The sequence below is a fragment of the Heterocephalus glaber genome, unplaced genomic scaffold, assembly GCF_053883595.1.
Source record: "Heterocephalus glaber isolate CG9 unplaced genomic scaffold, H.glaber_assembly_v1.0 deba00001479, whole genome shotgun sequence".
NCBI lineage: Eukaryota > Metazoa > Chordata > Mammalia > Rodentia > Bathyergidae > Heterocephalus > Heterocephalus glaber.
Window position 1 is genome coordinate 6,427,460 of NW_028258316.1, and position 25,422 is coordinate 6,452,881.

The following is a 25,422-nucleotide window of genomic DNA, read 5'->3' on the forward strand; positions in this document are numbered from 1 at the left end:
TGTTCTGTTTCCTTTATAAACCTAGGTGTGTTGCTGCTGTTTTCCATTTGGCCTGCTTGTTTGCTGTTCTGTTCTGTTCTGTTCCGCCCAACAAATATCCCCCACTTTTCTGATGAGTGTCCACTTGTCCATACCCCCAATCCTCCCTCCTGGCCTCAGGTAAGCACACGACCAGCCTAATGCTCCCCAGATGAGCCAACTCGCCACATAGTGCCTGGCCACAAGACAAAAGCAACAAGAGTGTAGAAGAACGGAGAAACAGGAGGAAACACACCCACCGCGTTTGGGTCACTGGATCAAATCAAAAATAATGCCAAGTAGTAAGGAGAACGCTGACCTTCTGAATCTAAGTAACTCCATATTCACTTCTGCTTATGGGAAATAATTCCTCCCCCAACCCTTGTTTGCCTTAAGCTAGTTTCACTGGGTTTCTGAAAAACACCAAAAATTCCTGAATGATAAAATAACATAGTATATAAAATCACTCAAGAGGGCCGGGGATTTAGCTCAGTGGTTTCGCCGCCTGCTGCGCAAGCACAAGGACCCGAGTTTGATCCCCGGTACCATAAATAAATAAATAAAATAAAATAAATAAAATCACTCAAGAATGTGTGTAAATTTTTTTTCCTGGTACTGGGAATCAAATTCAAGGTCCTGCGCTTGTCAGGCCAGCACTGCACTGCTGAGCTACATCCCTGGCCCAAGAATATATGTAAATTCAAAAAATTATGGAACTTTGTACCCAGAGAGGACCAATAAGTGAGTCTAGTGTCAGATTTACAGTTGAAAAAACTGAGACCTCGTGAGGGGAACCGTTAGGATCAACATTACAACTGCTGGCTCTGAGAAGTTCATCACATACACTTTTCAAACATATTTTTAAATAATTATGTCACAGGAAGCTGCAAGAGTATGAACATAGGTCCTGTGTATGGTTCCCCCAGTCTCCCCCAATGGCGCCATCTTTCATAAATATACAGAAATATCAAAACCAGGAAGAAATCAGCATTGGTCCAATCCAGAGGGCTTATTCAGATTTCAACAGATTTTGTGCTTATGTACAGTTTAGTGCAATTTTATCGCATGTAGACTTGCATAGACATAAGTACACTTAATATACATAACTCTTGCCAGGTGTGACGGCACACACCTACAAACCCAGGTACTTCAGAGGCTGAGGCAGAAGGGTCACCAGGCTTAAGACCAGCCTGGGCAACACATCAAGACCTTGTTTCAAAATGGAATAAAAAGGGATGGAGATGTAACTCCGTGGTCAAGTGCTTGCTTAGAGGCCATGGGTTCAATCCCCAGGAGTGCAAAAAACAAACATGCAAAAAATAAATGTGATATGGGGGAGTCTGGTGTTGAGCGAAGAGTTCTGTATCTTTTTTTTTCTTTTCTTCTGTCCTGGATTGAACCTAGGGTCTTGTGCATGTTAGCCAAGTGCTCCATCACTGAGCTATGTTCTTGGCCCTTTGCATTTATTCTGAGATAGAATCTCAGTAAGCTGTTCATGCTGGCCTTGAACTTGCATTCCTCCTGCCTCAGTCTCACAAATAGCTGGGACTTCAAGCATGCACCACAGAGCCGAGCCCATACAACTTTGTGGCCAGGCCACTTCCTTTCTGGTCCATAATCCTTAATCTGTTCTCCACCTCCACAATGTTGTTAGTTCAAGAATGTTAAACAAATGGCATTATACAGTACATAAGCTTTCAAGATTAGCTTTTTTTTTCTTAAGCTTGATATAATATCCTTGTGGTAGTTGAGCTTAATTGTGTCAAATTGATGGGCTTGGGGAGCAGCTGCCAAGGGGACTGATAAAGAACACTTTGCGTTGGATGGGTCATGGAGATGACTTTGGCCACCAAAGACCTGGTTCTTCTCTCTCTGGTACCATTCCCTGGTCTGCTTCCCAACTGCCATGAGCTAAGCAGCTTTGCTCCACCATAGCCTTCTACTATGATCCTTCTGCCCTGGAGTCAGCTGGCCATGGATTGAATCCCTCCAAACCCTGAGTCAAAGTAAACCCTTCTCTTCTAAATTGCGGATGTCAGGCACTGTGTCTCAGTGATGACAAAGCTGATGGATACAGCCCTTGAAATTCATCCAGAGTGCTCCACATACTGACAGTTCACTCCTTTTTATTGCTGGTAATAATTTCATGACATGGTTAATCCAAAACAGTGTGTTTAACCATTTACCTTGTGAATGACATTTAGTCGTTTTCAGTTTTTAGACATTACAACTAAAGCTGCCATGAACACTTGTCTACAACTTGTTGCTAGAATGGAAGTTTTGATTTCTCTGACATAAATACTCAGGAATCCAATTGCTGGGTGACATAGTTAAGAGCATGTTCAGTTTCACAGAAAACTGCCAAACTGTTTTCTATTATGGGGCGGTTTGGAACAAGGTGTTGGTATGTATTCCAGACTGGCCTTGACCTCAGTATATAGCCCACGCTGGCCTTGAACTAGCAGAAATCCTCCAACCTCAGCCTCCTGAGTGCTGGGATTATAGGCATACCCTACCCTGCCTGGCTGGCCACAGTTTTCTGGAACGTGGGACAATCTTGTATTTCAATTCAAAATGTATGTGTGATTCAGATTCTCCATATCCTCAACAGTATTTGGTGGTACTGGGGGTTGAACTTGGGACCTTGTGCTTGCAAGGCAGGCAGCGGAACCACTGAGTTAAATCCCTGGCCCCTCAACTCTTCTTAAAAAAGTATAATATTTCACTGTGGTTTTAATTGCCATTTTCCTACTAGCTAATGTTGAACACCCTTTCATAGCTTTATTTATCATCTTATACTGTCGCAGATGAAATGTTTGGTCATATCATTTGCCCCCTTTTAAAAAATTTGAAAGCTTTTTGTACAGTATATTCTGGATATAGATATGAAATTACAAACTGCTTTCTCCCAGTTTGTACTTGTTTATATCATCTTCGCAGTGTCTTTCCCAGAACAAAAACTATCATTTTAATGAGGTCTAACATCAATTTTTCCTTTTACAAGTTATGCCTTATATTTTATTTCTAGTAGGCTTACAGTTTTACCTTTAAGTCCCTGATCATTTTGTAATTGTTACATAATATGACATTTAGGATGGTGGTGCATGCCTGTAATCCCAGCACTCAGGAGGCTGAGGCAGGAGGATGGCTATAAGTCTGAGGCCAGCCTGGGCTACGTAGTAAGCTCAAGGCCAGCCCGAACTACAGACCAAGACCCTGTCTCAAAAAAAAACAAACTATGGGGGCCGGGGATTTAGCTCAGTGGTGCTGCCACCTGCCTTGCAAGTGCAAGGTCCTGAGTTCGATCCCCGGTACCCCCACCCCCCCTGAAAAAAAACAATTAAACAAACAAAAGATACGAGCTTTAGGTCAAGGTTCATTTTTTTTCCTTTGGTCTATGAGGCAACAAAAGTTGCCCAGGATGGACTCAATCTTGCAATTCTCATACCTCAGCCACCTGAGTAGCTGGGATTACAGGTTAAACCACTAAAACCAGTAAGAGAGGTAAATTTAATTTAAGAGCAAATATAAATTTTACTCTAAGCCTTTCAGCAGCCAACAGTTAAACAGATGCAATATTCCTGAGGAAAAACAAATAAAGTTGCTCATGAAACTGATTATTGTTCTTGATACCAGCATGAGGTTTTCTCTGAGTCTTCATAAAGAAAACACTGGCTGGGGCTGGGGATGTAGCTCAGTGGGACCACACCTGCCTCGCAAACACAAGGTCCTGAGTTCGATCTCCAGTACCACCCCCCGCAAAGAGAACATTGGCTGATGTAGTAAACACTATCCCTACACACAGCTGTAACAAGAAACAGTCATTACTCCCCCCAGAGAAGGTCACTGTCTTATGACATCAAACACTTGAACTCTGAAGCCACCATGTTTTGCGCTGAGCTAGTCCAGTTTTACCTTGGCTCCATCAGGGGCTGTGGGGGACGCTGGAGAGAAGGCATCGCTCTGGACAGGAGACCTGGGAACAACCAGGGGCTGGTCTAAGGTAGAAGTCGATCCCGATGATGGCATCGTCTCGGAGGGAGCTGGGTTCCCCTGCGTGTGGGGTAGGACATGATCCACCACCCATCCAGAGTAAGAAGACAGCTTGGGAGGAGACAGGCATTCTTCTAGAACATCCTAGGGAGAAAAAGAGGGCTAAGCCCAACTCGCACATCCTAGATCTAAGCATAACCCACCACATGCCTCACTGAACATCTCCCAAGGCCCAAAGTGACTGTTCTGACAGTCAGAGATGGATAGGAAGCACAGTGGTTCCGTGGTAATGATCCTGGCCTCCATCCTAAAGAAAATCCAACTAAACAACTCCAACTACAAAAAAGTAACAATGTAGCCACGAGTGGTGGTGCACACTTATAATCCCAGTGGAAGAACGATCAAAATTGAAGCAAAGGGGCCGGGGATTTAGCTCAGTGGTTCTGCCACCTGCCTCGTAGGCACAAGGTCCTGAACTTGATCCCTGATACCAAAAAAGAAAAAAAATTGAAGCAAGCCCAGCCTGGGCAATTGAGGGAGATCGTCTCAAAATAAGACCGAGTTGAGGGGCCGGGGATTCAGCTCAGTGGCATAGCACCTTTGTGGCAAGCTCAAGGTCCTGAGTTCAATCCGAGGTACCAAATAAATAAATAAAAGAGAGCTGGGTGTGGTGGCGCACACCTGTAATTCCAGTACTCTGGGAGGCTGAGGCAGGAGGATTTCAAGTTCAAGCTCAGCCTGGGCAAGTCAGCAACTTAGCAAGATACTTTTTTAAAATAAAAAATAAGTACCAAATAAATAAATAGGCTGGGGTTATAGCACAGTAGGAGACTGCTTGCCTAACATGTGTGAGATGCTGGATTCAAAACTACAAAAAAATTTTAAAAGAAAAGGAGCAACATATGAAGACTGTCATTAAAGCAATTTTGATGCAGGGCAGGGTGGCACATACTGGCAACCCCAGCACTGAGGCAGGAGGATCACCGTGAATTTGAGGACAACCTAGGCTACAATTTGGAAAGCAATATAAATTAAAACAGAACAGAACATATAAAGAATTTTGAGGTAAGATATCTTTTACACAGTGGAATATTAGTCACTTTACCACATTGATTGAGACTGGGATGTAGCTCAATGATAGAATTCTTTTTTTTTTTTTGGTACCGGGGATCGAACTTGGGACATCGAGATTGCAAGGCAGGTGGTGAAACCACTGAGCTAAATCTCTCTGGCAAGACCATAAAATGAAATGAGATCTAAACACTCTCCTGGTTGGGCTAGGGATTTAGCTCAGTGGTTCTGGCACCTGCCTCGAAAGCGCAAGGTCCCATGTTCGATCCCTGGAACCCTCCCCCAAAAAAAGCATATTAGAGCCAGGTGTGGTGGTTCATGCCTGTAATCCCAGCACTCGGGAGGCTGAGGCAGGAGGACTGCTGCCAGCAGTTTAAGGCCAGCCTGGGCTACATTGTGAGTACGAGGCCAGCCTGTCTCAAAAATAAGAAAGAAATAATGTTGAGACAAAGTCTTTTACTCATTCCTTAACGCCACCGTGCCCAGCTAAAACTCCCCAAACCATCAAAGACAGAGAAATATTTTTAAAATTGTTTTCCATGGAAGTCTGAAGAGTCAGGACTACATGCATCTGTAGCTAGACTGCCAGTATTTTGGGATCAGGGGCTCTGCCTTAACTGTCTTCACACCTCCCACTTGTAGTACAGGGGTGTGAAAAAAGGCACAGTAACCACGCCCCCACTTCAACAGATCAACCCAATACCATCTAAACATTTGGTCACTTCACAGGCGGTTAATCGCTCTGCTAAATCTGGAGCTCTGAGCACTGGAGATGCACAGTAAAACAGACCCTGGTTGAGGGTGGTGGCGCAGGCCTGTAGTCCCAGCACTCAGAAGGCTGAGGAAGGAGGATCGATGTGAGTTCGAGGCCGGCATGGACTAGTGAATCCAAGGTTCAAGGGCAGCCTGAACTACACAGGGAGACCCTGTCTCAAAAAAGGAAAAGGAAAAAAAAAATGCCAGTAATCCCAGCACTCGGGATGCAGAGGCAGGAGGATCACCAAGAGTTCAAGGCCGGCCTGGGCTACATAGTGAGACAACGCCTCAAAAAACCAGAACAACAACCAAACAAAAAACAGAGCTTGAAAGGTCAAGGTTGCCGTGACAACAGGAGGGGCACCTAACCCCGACTGGGGTGAAAATGAAGCCCCCTGAACACCCTGTAAAGGGCAGAAGCGCTAGGACATAGACACCCACACACAGGAGTCAGGAAATAAACACAGGAGTCAGGAAATAAACGCAGGCTGTCGGAACGCTCGGAACGCACAGGGGACTGGCCAGGGCCGGAAGAGCCTGACCTCCCCCGAGGCCATCGCTCACCTCGCCCCGCAGCAGCCAGTCGCGGTGGTAACAGAGACGACCTTTGCTGGAGCTGCGCAGCGCCTGCAGGGTCTCCCAGCAGCGACCCTCGGACGGCATGGCCAGTCCTGCCGCACTTCCTCAGAGGCGCTGCTAGCAACAAAGCGAGCCCTCGAATACACCGCCAGGAAAGGGGAATCGGTTTCCGTTTCCGGGTTGCGTGCGCAGGGGAGCCCTGCCCCAATGGCGGTAAGCCCCGCCCCTGACGACAGGGCCACTCTCTAAAGCGCGTGCGCAAAGTGGGGCTGCAGTGGCTGCCTTCCCTGGAAATGCAGATAATCGGGCAGCTGCGAATGAGAGTGCGGAGAAACTGGGACACTCCCTGGCAGCCTGCTGGTAAGAATGTGAGATGTGGCAGATGCTGTGGGAGACGGTCTGGCAGCTCCTCAAAAGGATAAACATAGTTAACATTTCTCCGAACTATACCAGAAAAACGAAACATGCCCACCAGTAAAACCTGGATGAGAATGCTGGAAGCAGCGTTAGTCAAGATGTGCAAGCAACCAAATGGTTCGAGGCCAGCCTGGGAGACTTATCTCAAAAACAAGCCCCCACCCCACCCCCGGTTGCGCCTCGTACCACAAAAAAAAAAAAGGGAAAAAAAAGTACTTGTACGCCCAACAAGGTAAATGGTAGTGTTTTGCTAACTACCAAAGATGACATGGTGTATGAGTCCATTTATATGAAATATCTATATCAGGGAAATCCACCACCAACGAAAAAGCCAGGTGTAGTGGAACAGGCCTGTAATCCTAGCACTGGGAAGGCTGAGGCAGGATTGTCCTGTAAGTCTAGGCTACATAATGCATTCAAGGCCAACCTAGAGACCCTGTCTCAAAAAATAGACTTGTGGTTGACAGGGAGACAGAATGGGGAGTGCACTAATCCATACAGGTTTTATTTTTTGGGGGGGATGATGAAAATGGCCTAAAATTAGATAATGGAGATGGTTGCACACCTTGGTGAGTACACTAAAACACTGGATTATATACCTTAAATGGTTGCATTTTACAGTCTCTGAATTTTCTCAGTAGATAAGTAGAACATGAGGCTCAGTTACCCGGGCCTCATCCTTTTGCCCCTTCTACAGCCCAGCATTTATTTCACAGGATTTGTTTGAGGTGGGAAGGGTTGTCTCTGGAGAATGTTCATGAACAGTATGAACATTTTTAATTTTCTGATTTTTTTTTGGTAATGGGGATCAAACTCGACCTTGCACTTGCAAGGCAGGTGGTAGAACCACTGAGAAAAATCCCTGGCCCCTTCTGATTTTTTTTTTTTTTTTACGAATTCCCTGGACTTTTTTTTTTTTTTTTTTGAGGCAGAGTCTTGCTAGGTAGTCCAGGTTGACCTTAAACTATGTAGCCCAGGCTGGCTTCGAACTCGCAGTGATCCTCCTGCCTCAACCTTGTGAGGGCACCACAACTGGGTTAGACTTTTTTTTGGTACTGGGGATCAAACTCAGGTCTTTGTGCTTTCGAAGCAGGCGACGGAACTATTGCACTAGATCCCCAGCCCTTGGGTTGGACTTTTTCTAATAAAAGTTTTTACAAAGAAAAATAGAAGGCTGGTGGGAGTGTCCCAGGAATGGACCCCCTTCAGTGGTGCTGGGGAGCTCAGCCCTGCACTAAGTTTTCACATGTTTGCTGACTGGTTATGCGTTACACAGGTCTATAGGTACATACTGGTGTAAGTTTGCTGCTTGTTCTTTTTTAAGGTCTTATAAAATCAAATCTATTTACAAGAAAAAAATGGACTCAGTTCTGTGGCAATAGGAGCTAACTTTAAAATTCCTTTCGGTGGAGTGTGGTGGCACACACAAGTAATCCCAGCACTCAGGAGGCTGAGGCAGGAGAATCACAAATTCAAGGCCAGCCTGGACTACATAGTGAGACAATGACTCAAAACTTTCATTGGAAATACTTAAAACTGGAAATGACAAATTTCCTTGAAATTTGAAGGGGAGTTTTCCAGCCTTTGAAATCAAATATGCTGGGCTGGGAATTGCCTTCAAGGACAAAGTGTTTTGTACTTGGGTTATAGTGGGTGAGAGATGACAAGGCCAAGGGACAGAAACATGTTCCAGCTAGAATGAAAAGGCTACAGGGTTCACCACAGCACCAGTTTGTTCTTGTCTCTCTAATGAATGTGGTTGTTCCTTTTTTTTTGTACCAAGGATCGAACTCAGCACCTCGTGCTTGGGTTGTTCCTTTTTTATGTGTTTTTTTTGTGGTCCTAGAGATGGAAGGCAGGCCCTTGCACCTGTTAGGCAAGTGTTTTATCATTGAGCTACATCCCCATCCCCCACCCCCCAGTACTGGGTATCAAACCCAGGAGCCTTCTATCACCAGGCTACCTCTCCAGCCCTTCATAGTTTTTATTTTGACACAGGATCTACCTAAATTGCCCAGGCTGCCCTCAAACTTGTGATCCTCCTGCCTCAGCTTCCTGAGTGGCTGGGATTAAAGTGTCACTCTGCCTGGCCTATTCTTTCATATAAATACAGAAAAGTGGTCCATAATCTTAACATTCAGAAACCCGTTAACGTTAAAAAAAAATAAAATACAAGAACCTCCCATGCTCTTCCTAACAGGCAGAGGGGCCTACCCAAAGCACGAGCAATGTCTCACCAAGTGGGTTTCCTTCAGACATCTGAGCGTTATGATGTGAAAGTGCAAAAAGGTGAAAGAACAGCTGGGTGCTCGCTTTTTATCACAGCTCTTGAAAGACTAGGCAGGAGGATCGCCATGAGTTCAAGGACTACACAATGAGTTCAAAATCAGCCTAAATGACACAGCAAGACCTTGTCTCAGAAAAAAGAAAAAGAAACATGCCAAAATAAAAGAGAGTCTGATGCTTCACATACCAAGTGCTTTCAAAACATTTACTTTCTCCTGCAGCATTTTACTTTACTCATTTTTTAAAAGAGGGATGGGGTGGCTGGATAAAGGGAGCCTTAAATAACTGATTATAAAACTTTTTGTAAAACCATACAAATATTTCAAGAATAAATGTGTTCTAGAGATATAAAGAAAACCGGAATGGACGAGCTCGGCGTTACACTTGTAAAGTCTAGAGGGGACCCGAGCCCTGAGAAGGTGTCTGTGAAGTGCTAGGGACCGAGTGGCCTCAAGGAAACAGGTGTGAGAGGTGTCGAGGGCTCCCTGAACCTCGAGAGAGTGCCACACCTGCCTGTACCCGTGAAACAAGAAAGAGGCAGGAAAGCTGCTCGCAGCCCAGGCGAGATGTCTGCTGTTTCAGATCAGAAATCCCAAGACGGATTCCCAAGAAGATGAGGCTAGGTGGGGACTGGAGGGGGAAGTCCAGTCCACACTCTCTTGGGAGACTCTTGGCAACTCGAGGGGAGTTGGAATCTGCTTCCCCGACGGAGTAGAAAATTTAACAAAATTCCATCAGATGACAGCGCCATCGGGAAGGAGACAACCAAGTGTGCCCTGCTTCCGCCTGCCGAGTTAGGATGATCTGGAGTCACAGCCAAGGACAAGCCCAGACGCTTCCTCACCGGGACGTGGGGCCAGCAGCTTTTCGGCTATGGCTTGGCAACTCCTTCCTTTCTTGGCACTGGGCAGGGTTCTGGCCCAGGGCAGGCAGCCTCAGGCAGGGGGTGATCTCGAGCGGATTGGGGAGCTGGTGAGGAAGGAGGTATAGGGACTGTCCCCAAACACGTTGGCATAGGAGGACTTGAGGAACTGGACGTAGTTCTGCATGCTTCGGTTGGTGCTCTCTGACTGCTCCAGGCGGTCCTTCAGGTCCTGCAGGCGGCTCTGGTAGCGGCGGTCCGCCTGGGAGAGAAACGGGTTGTACAAGGGACAGCGGAATCAGACACAGGACTTTCATACAGGGTGTCAGGCTAGGGAGGTACATGGGGAGTGAGTTTGTTTAGCTTTTTTTTTTTGAAATCACAGCAATTTTTTTTTCTTTTGTTTATTTTTGGTACTGGGGATCGAACTCGGGTCCTTGTGCTTGCGAGGCAGGCAACAGAACCACTGAGCTAAATCCCCAGCCCTGTTTGTCTTTTCATTTATTTATTTTTTGGTACTGGGGATCGAGCTCGGGTCCTTGTGCTTGCGCAGCAGGCAGCGGAACCACTGAGCTAAATCCCCGGCCCAGGATCACCTTGAGTTCAAGTGAGCCTGGGTAAGTTCAAGGCCAACCTGCATGACACAGTGAGACTCTATCTAAAAACATTAAAAAAAGAAAAAGAGAGCAAAAAGAGAAAGACAAGTTCTTGCTGTGTTGCCCAAACTGCCCTTTAACACCTAGAGTCAATCAATCCTCCTGCCTCAGCCTCCTGGGTAGGTGGCTTGGGGATTTTTTTCTAAAAATATTCCAAACCTAGATTATCCTAGTAATCGCATAACTCTGTGAGTACACTCCCGGAAAACTACTGAATTGTACAATTTACGGTGGTGGGTTGGGTTTGGACACAGTGTTTGGTATGTAGCCCAGACTGGCCTTGAACTCATAGCAATCCTCTGCCTCACCCTCCCAAATGCTGTAATTACATGCAGCACCCAGGCCCAGCTGAATTATACAATTTGAGTGAGTAAATTTTATGGGATATAAACATTATAAAGTTGGGGGGGATGTTTGAGACAAGGTCTTGCTATGTAGTCCAGACTACCCTTGAACTCACTGAAGCCCAGGCTGGCACTGAACTTGCATCGATCCTTCTTCCTCAACCTCTTGAGTGCTGGGTGTGTACCACCACACCCTGCTAAAGTTGTATTTAAAAAGGTGTCTAGGGCTGGGGATTTAGCTCAGTAGTTTCACCACTTGCTGCACGCAAGGACAGGAGTTCAAGTTTGATCCCTAGTACCAAAAAAAAAAAAAGTATTTATATGGGGCATCCTTAAGAGATGGCAAAGTAACTGAAAAAAGAAGTTAGATTCTTAACAACAGAACACCTTGCCCAAGGTCCCAAGGACCAAAGCATAATCCAGGGCTGTCTTTCGGTCCCACCTCCCACCCAACTCACATCCTCACGGCTCCGACGCAACTGGCTCAGTTCCGTCTTGGTCCTGCTCAGCTGCGTCTCAAGGTCCAGGATTTTGTTCTGGGCCACTCGCTCCTTGGAGAGCGCCTGCTCCTTGGTCTGCTCCACCTGCAAGGGAAGGCACAGAGGTGGGCAGAGAGGCCTGGCACTGCCAGCACTTGCACAGTAGTGTGGGAAGAGCTCCCGGGGGCTCCAGACAGGAGCTAAGGGCTGAGCCTATGCCTGCACCCGTCTTCCTCCCCTTCCCCAGCTAAGACTTGCAGTAAACGAGCAATCTGTAGAAGCACCTGAGCCCTGCACAATAATTACTCATTTGATTTGGTTTGTTTTTTTGAGACAGGGTCTCGCTATGCAGTCCAGGCTGGCCCGAACTCATCATGTTGCCTGGGCTGGCCTTGAACTCATGACAATCCTCCTGCCTCGGCCTCCCAAGTGCTCAGGTTACAGGCGAGAGCCCCCATTCATCTGATTCTTCCCACAAGGCCGTGAGGCAGGTGCCACTTCTACCCACTCGTCATTTGGGGAGCCAGGCTCAGAAAGCTGGGGCAGACAGACACTGACCTGCCGCCTGGCGTCTTCGAGGGCGCTCTCCAGCTGCCGGGCCAGCGACCCGCACTCCCGGGTTTTCTCCTCAAGCCGCAGCTGGGACAAGTGGATCGCCTCCTCCCTCTTAGCGATCACCTGCAGGAACTCCACATTCTGGGCGCTGGTGGCCTCCAGTTTCCTAGGTGAAAGCGCCCAGTCAGAGCCCGCGGTCGCCCCCGTCTTCTTGCAGCCCATTAAGAATCTCCAAGGAAATGTGCCGATGAGCAGGCGGCCGGGCACTGGTCAGAGCAGCGAGAGGACGGAGGGAGCGAGGATGGAGGCCTGCAGCTGCAGAGGGGCTGCCATCGCCACCCCGCTCCACAGGAGAGAGAAGGGCCTGAGCCTCGGGGAGGGCACCCTGGCCGGGCCAGGTCTGTCACCAGACCCCGTGACTTCAACTTCCGCTGTTCACTGTTGCCTCCTGTGGCAGACAGCCCACGGGCACCCATGGCCATGCCAGAGTCCACACGCTGTCCTTGCCGGTCTTCCAGACACCTTCCAGTCTATCATCAGAGGTTATTATTAACTTGGCCATACTGGGAGTTGAACCCAGGGCCTTCATGCTGAGCTACCTCTCAGCCTTTTATTTTTTGGGGAAAAGGTCTCACTAAGTCACTACGTTGCCCACTCTGGGCTCAAAGTTGTGATCTTCCTCCCTCAGCCCCAGGCAGGACTTCCCTTTCCACTTTATGGAGCATCATAAGTGCTGCTGGACCTGGCTGGACGGTGCGGCCCGGCAGGGCAGGGCAGGGCTCGGGGAGGGCCTCACAGAGACCACCTGGCGCCAGCTGGCGTGAAGTCCGCCGGGCCGGGCAGAGGCTCCAGAGGACACCACAGCTTGGGCAGCGCCCCGCTGGGACCTCAGACGTGACCACCTGTCCCCCAGCTCAGAGTCCTCATGTGGAAACTGGGCCAAGGCCAGAGCAGCCGGCAAATCAAGACTGACGTATCCTGAGCAGCTCTGTACCAGGGAATGTGCTAGACCCTTTCAGGATCCTCTCACTGAAGATGGATTCCCCTCCCTACTTCAAGCCCTCCTCGAGATGAGGAAACGCTGGAGGCTGAGGCAGGAAGATCACCACAAGTTGGAGGCCCATCTGGACTACACAGCAAGGCCAGCCTGGACTACACAGTGAGACCTTGTCTCAAAAAAAAAAAGAAAGAAAACCTCACAAAACACCCTACTCCCAAAAGGAGGAGGAATGTGAGGTCCACAGTAATTAAAAGATTTGCTTGAGGGCGGGGATTTAGCTCAGTGTTGCTGCCCCACCTGCCTCACAAAAGATTTGCTCCAGGTCACAGTGCAATTAAGTGGCAGAGCTGGGACCAGGGCTTCTGATTCCAATAGTCCATGAGCGAGAGAGGGGTTGGATCAGACAGGTCACAGCAAGGGCAATTGGGAACACAGGACAGCGAAGTGGGAAGCAGGGTGGAGCCGTAGCATTTGCCTAGAATGAGCAAGGACCTAAGTTTGAGCCCCAGGAGCACAAAACAAAAAAATATAATAAATAAATAGCTGGCCATGGTGGCAAATGCCTGTAATCCCAGCACTCAAGAAGCTGAGGCAGTGCCGGGGATTTAGCTCCGTAGTTTTGCCACCTGCTGTGCAAGCGCAAGGACCCGAGTTCCCGGTACCAAAAAAAAAAAAAAAAAAGAAGCTGAGGCAGGAGGAGCTTCATGATTCAAGCTCAAGGCCAGCCTGAACTACGTAGAGACCCTGTCTCAGAAAAAGAGGAGCAGAAGAAGCCCCGCCCTTCCTTCGCACCAGGCCCACTGACTTGCTAGGACCAAGCAGCACTTCAGGCAGGCTGACCGTGAGTGATCACGCGGTCCAGCAGCATCCCTCCCTGCAGGCTGAGACCTCGTTCCCCTGGCCCACGTCCTTACCACTGCAGGAAGAGGCTTCCTCTGAGGTCTGCCTAGCACCTTCTGGGGCCTCAAGTCCCTCAAACACTTCCGCACACTGAGCACAAAGCAGCTAAGTGGCTGAAAGTCTCAGGTCCTAGGAAGACGACACAGAAGGGACCAAGTGCCTCTAACCTCTCCAGTTCATCCACCTTCAGACTCAGCTGCTTATTTTCCTTCTGGGAGGCCTGGTGTTTCTCTCTCGCCATCTCCAGCTTGTCCCCCTGGTGTTCAATCTAAAAGGACAGGAACACAGACTGGTTTACAAAGGAATTGCCCTTCAGGAGAGACAGCGAGGGAATTCTCCCTTCTCCCTGGACCTATGGTCCAGAGCCAGGAGAGAGGCCGGTGTCTGAAGCTCAGGATGTAACCCAGAGAGGACAGCAGAGACGGGGGCACTGTTGCACACCAGGAGAAACCCCCAGTGATGCTTCCTCGCTCCTCCCCTCAGGGAGAGGCCATGCTGGGTCCTGGCTGACAGTGCTGGTACCAGAGCAGCAAGGCGGCAGGACAGCCATCGGCCTTTTGAGCTGGCCACTTGGAGAAGTCCCCAGGGGGCCACTTTACACAGCCTCAGGTATCGGGGCTCCAAAGGCCCTGAGAGTGCAAATGTTCAATGCAGAAGACAGGGAAGGTGGAGGCTGGAAACTTGGGCTTGGATTCCAATCCGCGTCAAGATGCAGCAGCCCTGTGACACTGGGGAACTACTCTCCCCTCTAGGCCCGAGGCTGCTTTCTATAAAATAGGGAAATGACATGTCCACCTCACCAAGTTCCCGGGCAATCACTGAAAGAACGGTAGCTGCTTGATTATCCCAAGGCAACAAACAGGTCGAGAGAGGGGAAGGGCCCTGCCCAAGGCCACACCGCACACGAGTGGCCTAGCATTTCTGGACCACCTCGGGCAGCAGGCTTGGGTCCGGGAACCCAGAGGCAGACCACTGCTGGAGAAGGGGCCGAGGGCTTTGTCCCTCAGGACAAAATCTCAGCAGCGCATCTGCAAAGAGGAAGCAGAGGTGGTTAAAGCAGGAGGAGGATGGGAAGGGAGCAGCAGTGGCTGGGTGTCTGTGGGGTGGAGGCCATCGGAGTGCAGGGCTGGGCTGGGGCACAGCAAGGGCCTGGGGGTCCCCAGCAAGTGGCGGCTCCTACGACGACAATCACTTTGTGCGACACGAGGCATTTGGCACAGCAGACTTTTATTTCACAGCACTGATGATAGCTCACTCCTTCCGAAAGCAGCAGTGGAGAAAAAGGCAGCAGTCGTCCCGTGGGGAGCATGCGGCTCATCTTGGCAAGCGGGCCCCTGCTCGGGTCAGGTCATGGGACCCTTTCTGCCAGTCCCTTACCCGGCTGCGCAGGTCGGAGATGATGGCCGTCAGGTCGATGTTCTTCCTCTCATAGCCCTGCAGCTGGTCCTGGCACTCAGCCAGTTTGGCCTCTGTGATCTTAAGGATGTCAGGTAGCTGCTGCAGGTCAGCCAGCTGGGACTGGAACTGCCGACGCGCCTGCTTGGGGGGAAAGGAGTGTGCTTGGCAAGGGCTGGGGAGGTGGGGCCCCACTGGCGGAAGTGCGCTGCTGCAGGGGGTAGGTACATTGCTTCACTCTGGGGCTTGGATTCATGCACAGTAGTCATCAAATAAAAGCGGGAGCTGGACGTGGTGGTGAAGGCCTGTAATCCCCTCCCCTCGAGAGGCCGAGGCAGGAGGACTAATGTGAGTTTGAGACCAGTCTGTGCTACATAGTGAGTTCAAGGCCAGCCTGAACTGCACCTGAAACCCTGCCTTGAAAAACAAACAAGCCGGTGGAGGTGGGGTATGTCTGTAATCACAGCACTGGGGAAGCAGAGGTAGGAGGATCACTGTGAGTTTTGAGGCTAGCCTGGGCTACATAGTGAATTCAGAGCCACCATGAACTACAAAATGAGACCCTGTCTCAAAAAACAAAACACAAACAAAATGCTAAATATCCTTAAGGTCACTCAGCCAAAGTCAGGGGTAAGGCCAAGACTAGTTCCCAAGCCCTTAAGAAGGCAGCCACAATGCCACAGCTCAGAGGTAGAGTAAGAAATACCTGGGCTTGGTCCATCTTTGTACATAGCCAGGATATGGAGGAGTAGAGAAGGCTACAAAACTAACTAGTGGCTGAGCCTGACCCACCCTGTCTCCAGGGCTAATGCTGAGTTACTCCCTGTGCCTGGCCAGCCAAGTACCTCTGGAGCAGGCTCTTTGGGAAGGGGACAGGAGGCATATTTTTTGGTTGGTACAAAATAAAGACACCAGGGCCGGGGATTTAGCTCAGTGGTGCCGTGCCTGCCTCGCAAGCGCAAGGTCCTGAGTTTGATCCCCAGTGCCAAAAAAATAATAATACAAAAATAAAGACACCATACAAAATGAAATGGATGTGCCAGAGACCTAGCAGACCTGTGGACTGAGTCCACTTCAGTGTTTCATGTGGGAGGGAGTTGTTTGCCATTTTTATTTATTTTATTATTTTTGAGACGGTCTCACTATGCAGTTTAGGCTGGCCTTGAACTCACTATGTAACCCAGGCTGGCCTCAAATTTGCTGCAATCCTCCTGCCTCAGCCTCCCAAGTGCTCGGATTATAGGCTTGGGCCAACACGCCTGCCTATTTGCTTGCATTTTTAAGGAAATGAAAGCTAGGGGAGTAGTTCAATGGCACTGCACATGCTTTGCATGTACAAAGCCCTGGGTTTGATCCCTGGCATCACAAAACAGATGCAGAAGAGGAGAAGGAAGAAAATCAGGAAGGGAAGGGTAAAGTGTGAGGAGGAATAAGAAAGAAAGGGGAGAACACAGACACAGGGAGGGGCAGATAGGATCCCAACCCAGAGCCAAGGGCGCATGGTGGGTGGGATGAACTGAGCTGCATGCTGGGATGGGGAGGGGAGAAGGCAAGGACAGGAGCGGTACCGCCTCGATCTCCTTGTTCATCTCGTCTTTAAGGATCTTGTTCTCTTTGTCACAGCGCTCGAGCTGGGCAGCCACTTCATCAGCCTCCAATCTGGTCTTCATCACCTGGGGGCCAACACCACAGTGGGCCACTGTGGGCAGACCCCGGCTGGGTGAGACCTGCCTTCCGCCCCCCGGCAGAACTGTAAGAGGCCTACCTGGCTCTTATAATTGTCGATCATCCCCTCGTAGTTCTTCACCGATGCCTTCAGCTGCTGGACCTCGAGGTGTGCCTGGTTGAGCTTGTCCTCCATTGGGGTGAAGCTGGCCTGGAGGGGGTGGTTCATGAGCAGCCGCCACATAGGCCCCATCGAGTGGGACCCCTCCCAACCTCCGCTCTATTCCAAGGAAACAGCAAAACCAGCTGGGCCATGTGATCCCAGCACTCAGGAGCTAAGGCAGGAGGATTGCTGTGAGTTCAAGGCCAGACTGGGCTACATAGTGAGACCCTGTCGCAAAAAACAGACCAAAAAAAAAAAGCAAAGAAAGTACCAGCAAAGGCAAGGCCCCTCCTCTAAGCCACACAGCAACTAGCAACTTTCTTTGACTCCTAATGTGACCAACTCAAGTGGGCAGACACACTTCTCATTCCAAAAGCTACAAGCAGGCTGGGGATTTAACGCAGTGGTTCCGCTGCCTGCCTCACAAGTGCAAAGTCCTGAGTTCGATCCCAAATACCCAAAAAAAAAAAAAGCGGGGGGGGGGGGGGCTGGGGATTAACTCAGTGGTTTCGATGCTGCAAGCACAAGGACCGGAGTTCGATCCCCGGTACCAAAACAAACAAACAAACGAAACTCCAAAAGCTACAAGCACTGACGAAAACAGGGGGCTGGGGTGCAGCTCAGGCATAGAATGCTTGCCTGCCTAACACACCCTGGGTTCAGTCCCCAGCACCACGAAGAGGAAGGATACCAAATCTAGACACACTAATTACATGCAGAATGCCTGTAACTGGCCCCATATCTATAGTTCCTTAGTTGTTTTGTTTCCAGCAAGAATGGGATTAGATTGTTATTGCTTTGCAACATGCGTGTGCATGTGCGGTACTGGGGATGGAACCCAGAGCCTTGCGCATGCTAGGCAAGCGCTCTACCACTGAGCTACACCCCACCCCCAGCTCCTTATGTTTTAAACTTATTATTCATGTATTTGACTTTTATGATTATGCTAAGTAGGAAAATACACTTCTAGGGAGTGTAGCTGAATGACAGAGCATTTTCCTAGTATATACCAGGTCCTGTGTTCAATCCCCAGCACCACAGGAAAAAAAAAAAAAACTTCTAAAAATACCATTTTGAGGGCTGGGGATTTAGCACAGTGGTTTTGCCGCCTGCTGTGCAAGTGCAAGGACCCGAGTTCGATCCCTGGTACCAAAAAAAAAAAAAAGAAAGAAAACCATTTTGAAGCTGGGCATGGTAGTGCACACCTGTAATACCCAGCACTCGGGAAGCTGAGGCAGGAGGATCACTATGAGTTTAAGGCCAGCTTGGGCTACATAATAAGTTCAAATCCCACCTCCAACTCTTCCTGGCCACAATCTTGGCATGACCCTGGGCCCTCCCTAGGCCTCCATTTCCTTATTCTCGTCCCCTCGAGTCAGTTCCATGTCCCGCAGTAATGAGCTGGGAAATTCTCACCCAGGCCTAAAGCTAGCAAGAGGCAGAGCCGGGACCTGGACCCAGGTCTCCCAGACCTGAGCACACTCCCTTTCACTGTGCTGCTGACTTGAGCCAGGCATGGTGGTGCACACCTGCCTGTCATCCCAGCCCTTGGGAGGCTGAGGCAGGAGGATAGCTGTGAGTTTCAGGCTATATAGAGAGACATCAGCTCAATCCAATCAAAAAACCAAAGAGACACAAAAACTTGCACTGCCGCCTCCAGGCCTCCTAAAGACCCCTGCCTGGTCCCTACTGGCCTCAGCCTCCCTGTTTCCCACCCAGACCCGAGGCTCCTTGGACCTTCAGCCGTTCATTCTCCAGCTTGAAGGCAGAGTACTCGGCCGTCTGCCGGTGCAGCCTCTCCACGAGGCTGTCGCGGTCCTCCCGCATCTTCTCCTCCAAGGTCTGCTGCTGGTTTACAAGGTCTGCCACCCGGCTGGAAGGCAGCAAAGTGACAATGGCAGGGAATCAGCACCACAGCTCTGAGGCCTCTCTGTGGGGAGGGGCCCTGGGGTCTTGCCCAGGCCACACCCACTCCTGACTCCCCAGTCTCCAGGCGGCCTCCTGGTAACATCCTCCAGATCTGTCACCCATGGCACCCTCTCCAAGACACCATCCACAGTTCAGTCACAAGCGATGACCTAGTAAGCACCAATGAGACTGTGACGCTGTCCCCAAGGACACTCTTGTCCAGCTCAGATGTGTCAAAAAAACCTTCGCTCTCAGTAGCTGTACTTCATGGTCCACCATTCAGCAAATACTTACTAGCCACTGACTGGGTCCAAATACCACCTCTGGTAAGTAAACATCCTATCTGGCAAGCTCCTACTCACCCTTTAAAACCCAGTTCAGCTGGGGATTTAGCTCAGTGGTTCTGGCGCCTGCCACACAAGTGCAAGATCCCGAGTTGGATCCCCAGTACCAAAACCAAACAAACAAAAACATTTTGGGTCCAGGGATTTAGCTCAGTGGTTCCACCACCTGCTTCGCAAGCACAAGGACCCGAGTTCGATCCCCCGTACCAAAAAATAAATAAATAAAAATAAAAACCCAGTTCAGATTTCCCCTTCTCAGGCGTCCCTTCCTCAACTCCTCCCATCAGTATGATGGATGCTTCTACTTTAGTGACCTCTTTTCTCCCACTAGATGGAGAACTCCTTGAGGATGGCCCACAGCCTGGGCCCGGCACATAGCAGGGTCTTGGTGCATTTGCTGAGTTGGATTGAATACAGCAAGGCTATTTCCTGGCGGAGGCTTTCTGGACCTGGGAGGCCCAGGCTCAGCCCAGGGAGCTTGTGTCTCTCGTGGCCCAGTCTCCATCTTCCTGCTGTCACCCTACAGGCTGGCACTGCGCAGGGGAGGGGCCCGAGGCCATCACTGAAAGCTGCAGCCAGCTCCATCTGGAGCCCTGCTCAGGGTGCCCGCACTTCAAGGCAGCACAACCCGGGCAGCCCTGCCAGGCTCCATGACCTGGGGCACCTGCCACCCCCCCCCCTTCCTGTGTGGACTGGGACATACTCGTTCAGGACGATGATCTCCAGCTCCAGGTCTCCCTTGTCTTTCACAACCTGGTTGTAGCGGCTCCGCCATGACTCCAGAGTGGATAAAGCTTCAGCAACATAAAGATCCTGGGGAGGAGGGAGTGGGTGGGTCAGTGGCCCAGCTGCAGGTCTCACCCTAACCAACCCCCACGCCATCAACCTGACCACCGCTCCTGGACTCCCCAAATCACCTGTGGCGGCCTGTCCCTAGAGCGGACAAGGCCCAACTATCCCACCAATGTTCCCAGCCATCTCCGCCTACCCACCCACGACAGGATCTCCCTGTGTAGCCCTGGCTGGCTTCAACCTGACAGTGATCCTCCTGCCTCAGCCTCCTGAGGGCTGGGATGACAGGGTTGCGCTACCCCACCTGACAACCATGCCTCCTCCCTTTCTCCTTAGTCCCCCAACGCCCCTCACCCCACCCTGTCCACAACCACTGTCCCTCCACTCCTCCACACCCTGCTACCCCTCCACCTTGTCTGCGAGCTGCACGTGCAGCTGCTCAGCGTACTCCTCGCTCTTCTCAGCCCGCTCCTTCTGGGCCCGGATGGCCTTCTTTAGGGACTCCTTGTCACGGTCTCCCTTCTGCTTCAGCTCTTTCAGCTGCTCCATGATAGCCTCCACCTCTGCCTTGTGCTGGTTCCCGATGCGCTCCAGGTTCTGTGGTGAGGGACGAGGGGTGAGGTGGACGGTGGGAAGGAGCCAGAGGACAGATCAGCACCTGAGCGGGGCTGATGTCAGGACAGGATCCTCTGGAGTCCTCTGAACACCCAACCAGGTACTCAGAAATCCCCTCAGTCACCTGGCAGAGAGGTCACCTTAGGGGACCCTGATAGCACCTGCGACTATGGCGTCCCTTAGGGAGCCAGCTGAGTCGAGCACCAGAGGGACTGTGACAGATCCCAGGGAATGGCACCCAACCTGGTCACTGCTGGGAAAGGCCCCAGACCTTCAGGTCCCCTGACCACTGCCATTGTCAGTGTCCTCGAGTCTCAGCCTCAGGAGGCCGTGGCAGCCTCTGCTCATAAAGGCCTGGGGCAAATGTCCTGGGGGGACGCACTGCCTCCACCTCTGTCTCCACCCCCACAGCCCCATAGGCACCTTGATCTGCATGCACAGGCGACTGTTTTCAGCCTCTCTGCACCGGAGCTGCGCCTGCAGGTGCCCACGCATTGACTCCATGGACTTGGAAAGCTCAGATGCTGTCTTTGCTTGGGCCTTTGGAGAGATGGAGAAAGTGGCAAAGCCAGGATGTGAACCCAGCTCCAGCAAACCCACTGTGCTCTGCCCCCACTTAGAGAGGTGTGGCACAGCACCTTCTCACACTGTATTTCCTGCAGGAGCTCTTCCACTTCCTTGTCCTTGTCCTGCAGCAGTAACAGCAGCCGCTGCGGAAAAAAAACTCTGTCACGTGTCCCAGCCCAGGAAGGAGAGAGGTCTGAGACCTGGCCACTGGGGCCCAAGGTACAGAGATTCACCAGCCCTGTCACCAAGACCCTAGCAGGAAGCACCTAACATCTGGGTGACATTTTTTCAAAATTGAGGGCTGGATGCATGTAGCTCAGTGGTACGGTGCTTGCCTAGCATGCCCAAAGCCCTGCATTTGATTCCTAGCACTGCCAAACAAGTAAAAGAAAGCACAGAATAAAATCTCTAAGAATTTTTGTAGGCCATGGTGGCACACACCTGTAATCCCCGTACTCTGGGAGGCTGAGGCAGAAGGACTGCAAGTTCAATCCTACCCTGGGCAACAGGGTTGGGGATATAGCTCAGTGCAAAGGCCCTGGGGTTCAATCCCCAGTACCAAAAATGAAATAAAATATTTTTAAAATAATGAACATGGGGCCGGGGATTTAGCTCAGTGGTTTTGTCGCCTGCTGTGCAACTGCAAGGACCCGAGTTTGATCCCTGGTACCCAAAAAAACCCCAAAATAACGAACATGTATTTTTTAATTTATTTGTTTGTTTGTTTTTTGGTACTGGGGATCAAACTCAGGTCCTTGGCGCTTGTGCAGCAGGCGGCGAAACCACTGAGCTAAATCCCTGGCCCTGTATTTTTTAATTTAAAAAAAGTAATGTTGCTGGGGATTTAGCTCAGTGGTTCTGTCACCTGCCTCGCAAGTGAAAGGTCCCGAGTTCGATCTCTGGTACAAAAAAAAGTAATGTTAATCATGGAAAATATTGAAAAAAACACACAAAAAGCACTAAAGAATCCGCATAACCTTCTTACCCACATATAACCACTGTTCATACACATTCAAACCCAACAATGTATTTTGGTAAAACAAATTAATAAGTGTTATATACATACACCACCTCCCCAGGATGTACGGCAAACACTGAATAATAAAAAGCTTATTTTGTTCTACAATCTACAGTTCTCTCATACCCTGCTTACTGAATGTGATGAAATACTCTACATCTTTTGAAGCAGTTAGTTTCAATGCACTGCTATATCATAAGGTGGCTCTCTCAGTCAGAAAATACAGGCTCAGCATTATCATCATGCTCCTCAATGGCCCCTCTTGCTTCACTGTAAGTGCTTGTTTGTTTATGGTACTGGGGGTTGAACCTGGGGCCTTCCAGCTAAGCCACATCCCCCCAGTCCTTTTTTTCATTTTTAAAATTTTGAGACAGGATCTCAAGTGGCTCAATTGCCCAGGCTGGGTTTGAACTTAAGATCCGCAGGTTGGAGATTTAGTTCAGTGGTTCCGCTGCCCCTCACAAGCACAAGGCCCTGAGTTCGATTCCTGGTAGCAAAAAAATTTAAAAAGGAAGATCCTCTTCCCTCAGCCTTCCACCGTGGATCTATTAACTACCATCCTATGGAACTTAACCCTTCAGTGCTGAGTGATCCATTTTTGGAATGCCCATAACAAGAGAACACAATGAAATGTGCTCTCTTCAAATTCTTGAATTTTTCTAGGTAACATATATGAATTTCAGGCAAATATTTTTAAAATTTCAATCTTCAGCATAAATGGGTTAAGTAGTCAGGTGTGGTGGTATGTGCCTGTAAGACTAGCACTCAGGAGGCTGATGCAGGAGAATTCCCATGAGTTCAAGGCCAGCCTGGGCTACATAGTGAATTTAAAGCCAGCCTGAACTAATGTACACAAGAATCACAAAAAAAGAAAAAAGAAAAAGAACTTAATTGTCCATGAACAGATCAGCTTAGGAGAGATTCCTACACTCGGAATTATTGAGGAAAAAGCTGTGTACTTTTCCTCCTTGGTTTTCTGAGACAGGGTCTCACTGTGCAGTTCAGGCTGGCCTTGAACTCTATATGGAGCCCAGGTTGGCCTCAAACTCACTGCAATCCTCCTGCTTCAGCCTCCCAAATGCTGGGATTACAGGGGTGCACCACCATGCCTGGCCCTAAGTGTGCACTTTTTGATGGTTTGGAATCTACAGTACAATATGGAATCCAGGTTTCCTTCTTTCTCTGGTGCTGGGGATGAATCCCAGGGCCTCCCGCACACCAAGCCAGAGCTGCACACCTGGGCTCCACCCCCAGCCCTGGAAATGCAGGTGAGCAGTTGCATGGGTTACACATCCATCATCCTTCCTTCCAGCGGCTTTCGTGTGATCAACTGGACAACGCCATCCTACAGATCATGAAAGCACCACCCAAAGCAACCCCAGAGCAGGGGCTGCAGCCTTCGCCTCTCTGGGCTCCCCAGGCTCAGGCCTAGTCCCCATGAGGGCCAGCAGGGGGCACTGTGTTACCGCTTTCTCGGAGTCCGCCTCCGCCAGCCGTTTCAGCAGTGCTCCTTGATGCTCCATGAGTCTTTCAGAGTCCTGGAGGAAGTGGGAAGTCAGGTCGGTAAACAATAAACCCAGATCCTGCATCCTTTGATTCTTTTCCTTCCCCGAAAACTACATTACCAAGTCTAAAAGCAGTAAATGAATCTGTTCTCAGTGTACAACAGTGAATGCCAAGAAAGCTAACCAGACCTCACCCTGCTGCTCACAGTTTGGGAAGGGCCCTTCCCGCCCTTTCTCTCTGCATTTACATTTAGCCCTGCCCAGAGAAACAGTCTTTCTTTAGGGAGAGGACAGAAGAGACCCATGTGCAGCTTCACAAGTACAATATAATACTGTATCTCTGGGTTGGAACTTGGTTTTTTTAAATTTTCACTTGCAACTGATTTTTTGTTTGTTTTTTTGAGACAGGGCCTTGTATGTCTTCCTGGCTGACCTTGAACTCACTGTGTACCTTAGGCTAGCCTTAAACTCATGGCAATCCTCCTGCCTCAGCCTCCCAAATCCTGGGATTACAGGGGTGCCCTGCCACGCCCAGGTTTGTACTTGCAACTAGTTTTTTTTGGGGGGGGGGTCCCTGGGATTGAACTCAGGACCTTGCACTTGCCAGGCAGGTGTGACACCACTGAGCTAAATCCCTGGCCCTGCAACTGATTTTTTTTTTTTTGGTACCGGGCATCAAAGCTGGATTTCCATTCTGCCTCTGCACTTACTATACTGTGACAGTTCAACAAGACATTGAATGTGCGATTCCAAGAAGGGTGGAACAGTACTTCCTACCCTAAGAGAACTAACTACAGCAGCTGTTTCACTCAAACCAAGAATGATCATCACCATTTCAGGAATCTGTCCTACCTTCTAACAGTAATATGGTCTTAATATAAGAGCAGAAGGTATTTTAAAGCCTTGAAATTTTCCTCCTTCATTAGGAAAGTATTATTCCAAACATAATGCCAACTTGGTTCTTCTCCAAACTACTTTTTTTTTTAACTTGGGTTTTTTTTTTCCGGTATCAAGGATCACACTCAGGACCTTGCGCTTGCCAGGCCGGAGCAGCACCAGTGAGCTAAATCCCCGGCCCTTAATTTGGCTTTTTTTTTTTCTTTTTTGGTACCAGGGATCGAACTCAAGACCTTTCGCTTGCAAAGCAGGCAGCAGAACCACTCGGCTAAATCCCCAGCCCCTATGGCTTGAGACAGGGTCTTACTATGTAGTTCAGGCTGGACTTGAACTCACTGTGCTGCCCAGGCTGGCCTCCAATTTGTGCTGATCCTCCTGCCTCAGCCTCCTGACTGGTGGGATTCCAGCCACCCTGCCACTGCAATTTCAACTTCTCCCCACAATCTTGCCAAAGAAGCTGTGCCCGGGTTTTGTATCTACAAAGTGTGTGGCAATGGACAATGCTAGGCAGGAACCAAGCCTCTCTCTAGGTTGATAGGAAACAGAGATGGCCCAATTGGGAGGTCTGTGATTTGCGGCTGCAACGCGCCTCCAGAGCCTGCCGGAGCTTACACGGCCGGCCCGGGAGTGGGCAGGA

General features: G+C 49.8%; 2 protein-coding genes and 1 long non-coding RNA gene across 19 annotated transcripts in view; 1 reads left to right on the forward strand and 2 right to left on the reverse strand.

Annotated features, from left to right (window-relative positions):
* Positions 1–6,602, reverse strand: part of Gle1 (GLE1 RNA export mediator) — a 28,890-nt gene extending 22,288 nt beyond the window's left edge. For all 3 annotated transcript variants that reach the window (XM_021261924.2, XM_004849199.4, XM_004849200.4), the window contains exons 1-2: positions 6,403–6,602; positions 3,934–4,155 (exon numbers count right to left, since the gene is read on the reverse strand). In XM_021261924.2, the coding sequence (XP_021117583.1) occupies positions 3,934–4,155; positions 6,403–6,501 (321 nt within the window). In that variant the 5' untranslated portion in view covers positions 6,502–6,602. The remainder of the gene's footprint in view (positions 1–3,933; positions 4,156–6,402) is intronic.
* A 66-nt stretch (positions 6,603–6,668) lies between these two features.
* Positions 6,669–7,103, forward strand: LOC110350156 (uncharacterized). Its single transcript, XR_002396544.2, has 2 exons — positions 6,669–6,777; positions 6,871–7,103. It is a non-coding gene; the product is annotated as an uncharacterized LOC110350156 (long non-coding RNA).
* A 2,203-nt stretch (positions 7,104–9,306) lies between these two features.
* Positions 9,307–25,422, reverse strand: part of Odf2 (outer dense fiber of sperm tails 2) — a 31,945-nt gene continuing 15,829 nt past the window's right edge. For 8 of the 15 annotated variants that reach the window (XM_021261927.2, XM_021261926.2, XM_087183090.1 and 5 more), the window contains 13 exons: positions 23,850–23,921; positions 21,437–21,508; positions 21,222–21,338; positions 20,595–20,780; positions 20,095–20,204; positions 18,877–19,012; positions 17,077–17,187; positions 16,880–16,984; positions 15,294–15,455; positions 14,084–14,184; positions 12,020–12,182; positions 11,441–11,566; positions 9,307–10,244 (listed from right to left, as the gene is read on the reverse strand). In XM_021261927.2, coding sequence (XP_021117586.1) covers positions 10,056–10,244; positions 11,441–11,566; positions 12,020–12,182; positions 14,084–14,184; positions 15,294–15,455; positions 16,880–16,984; positions 17,077–17,187; positions 18,877–19,012; positions 20,095–20,204; positions 20,595–20,780; positions 21,222–21,338; positions 21,437–21,508; positions 23,850–23,921 — 1,650 coding nt within the window. In that variant the 3' untranslated portion in view covers positions 9,307–10,055. Of the gene's footprint in view, positions 10,245–11,440; positions 11,567–12,019; positions 12,183–14,083; positions 14,185–15,126; positions 15,456–16,879; positions 16,985–17,076; positions 17,188–18,876; positions 19,013–20,094; positions 20,205–20,594; positions 20,781–21,221; positions 21,339–21,436; positions 21,509–23,849; positions 23,922–25,422 lie in introns of those variants that run through there. The other 7 variants (XM_013073818.3, XM_004849201.4, XM_087183089.1 and 4 more) reach the window with 2 other exon arrangements.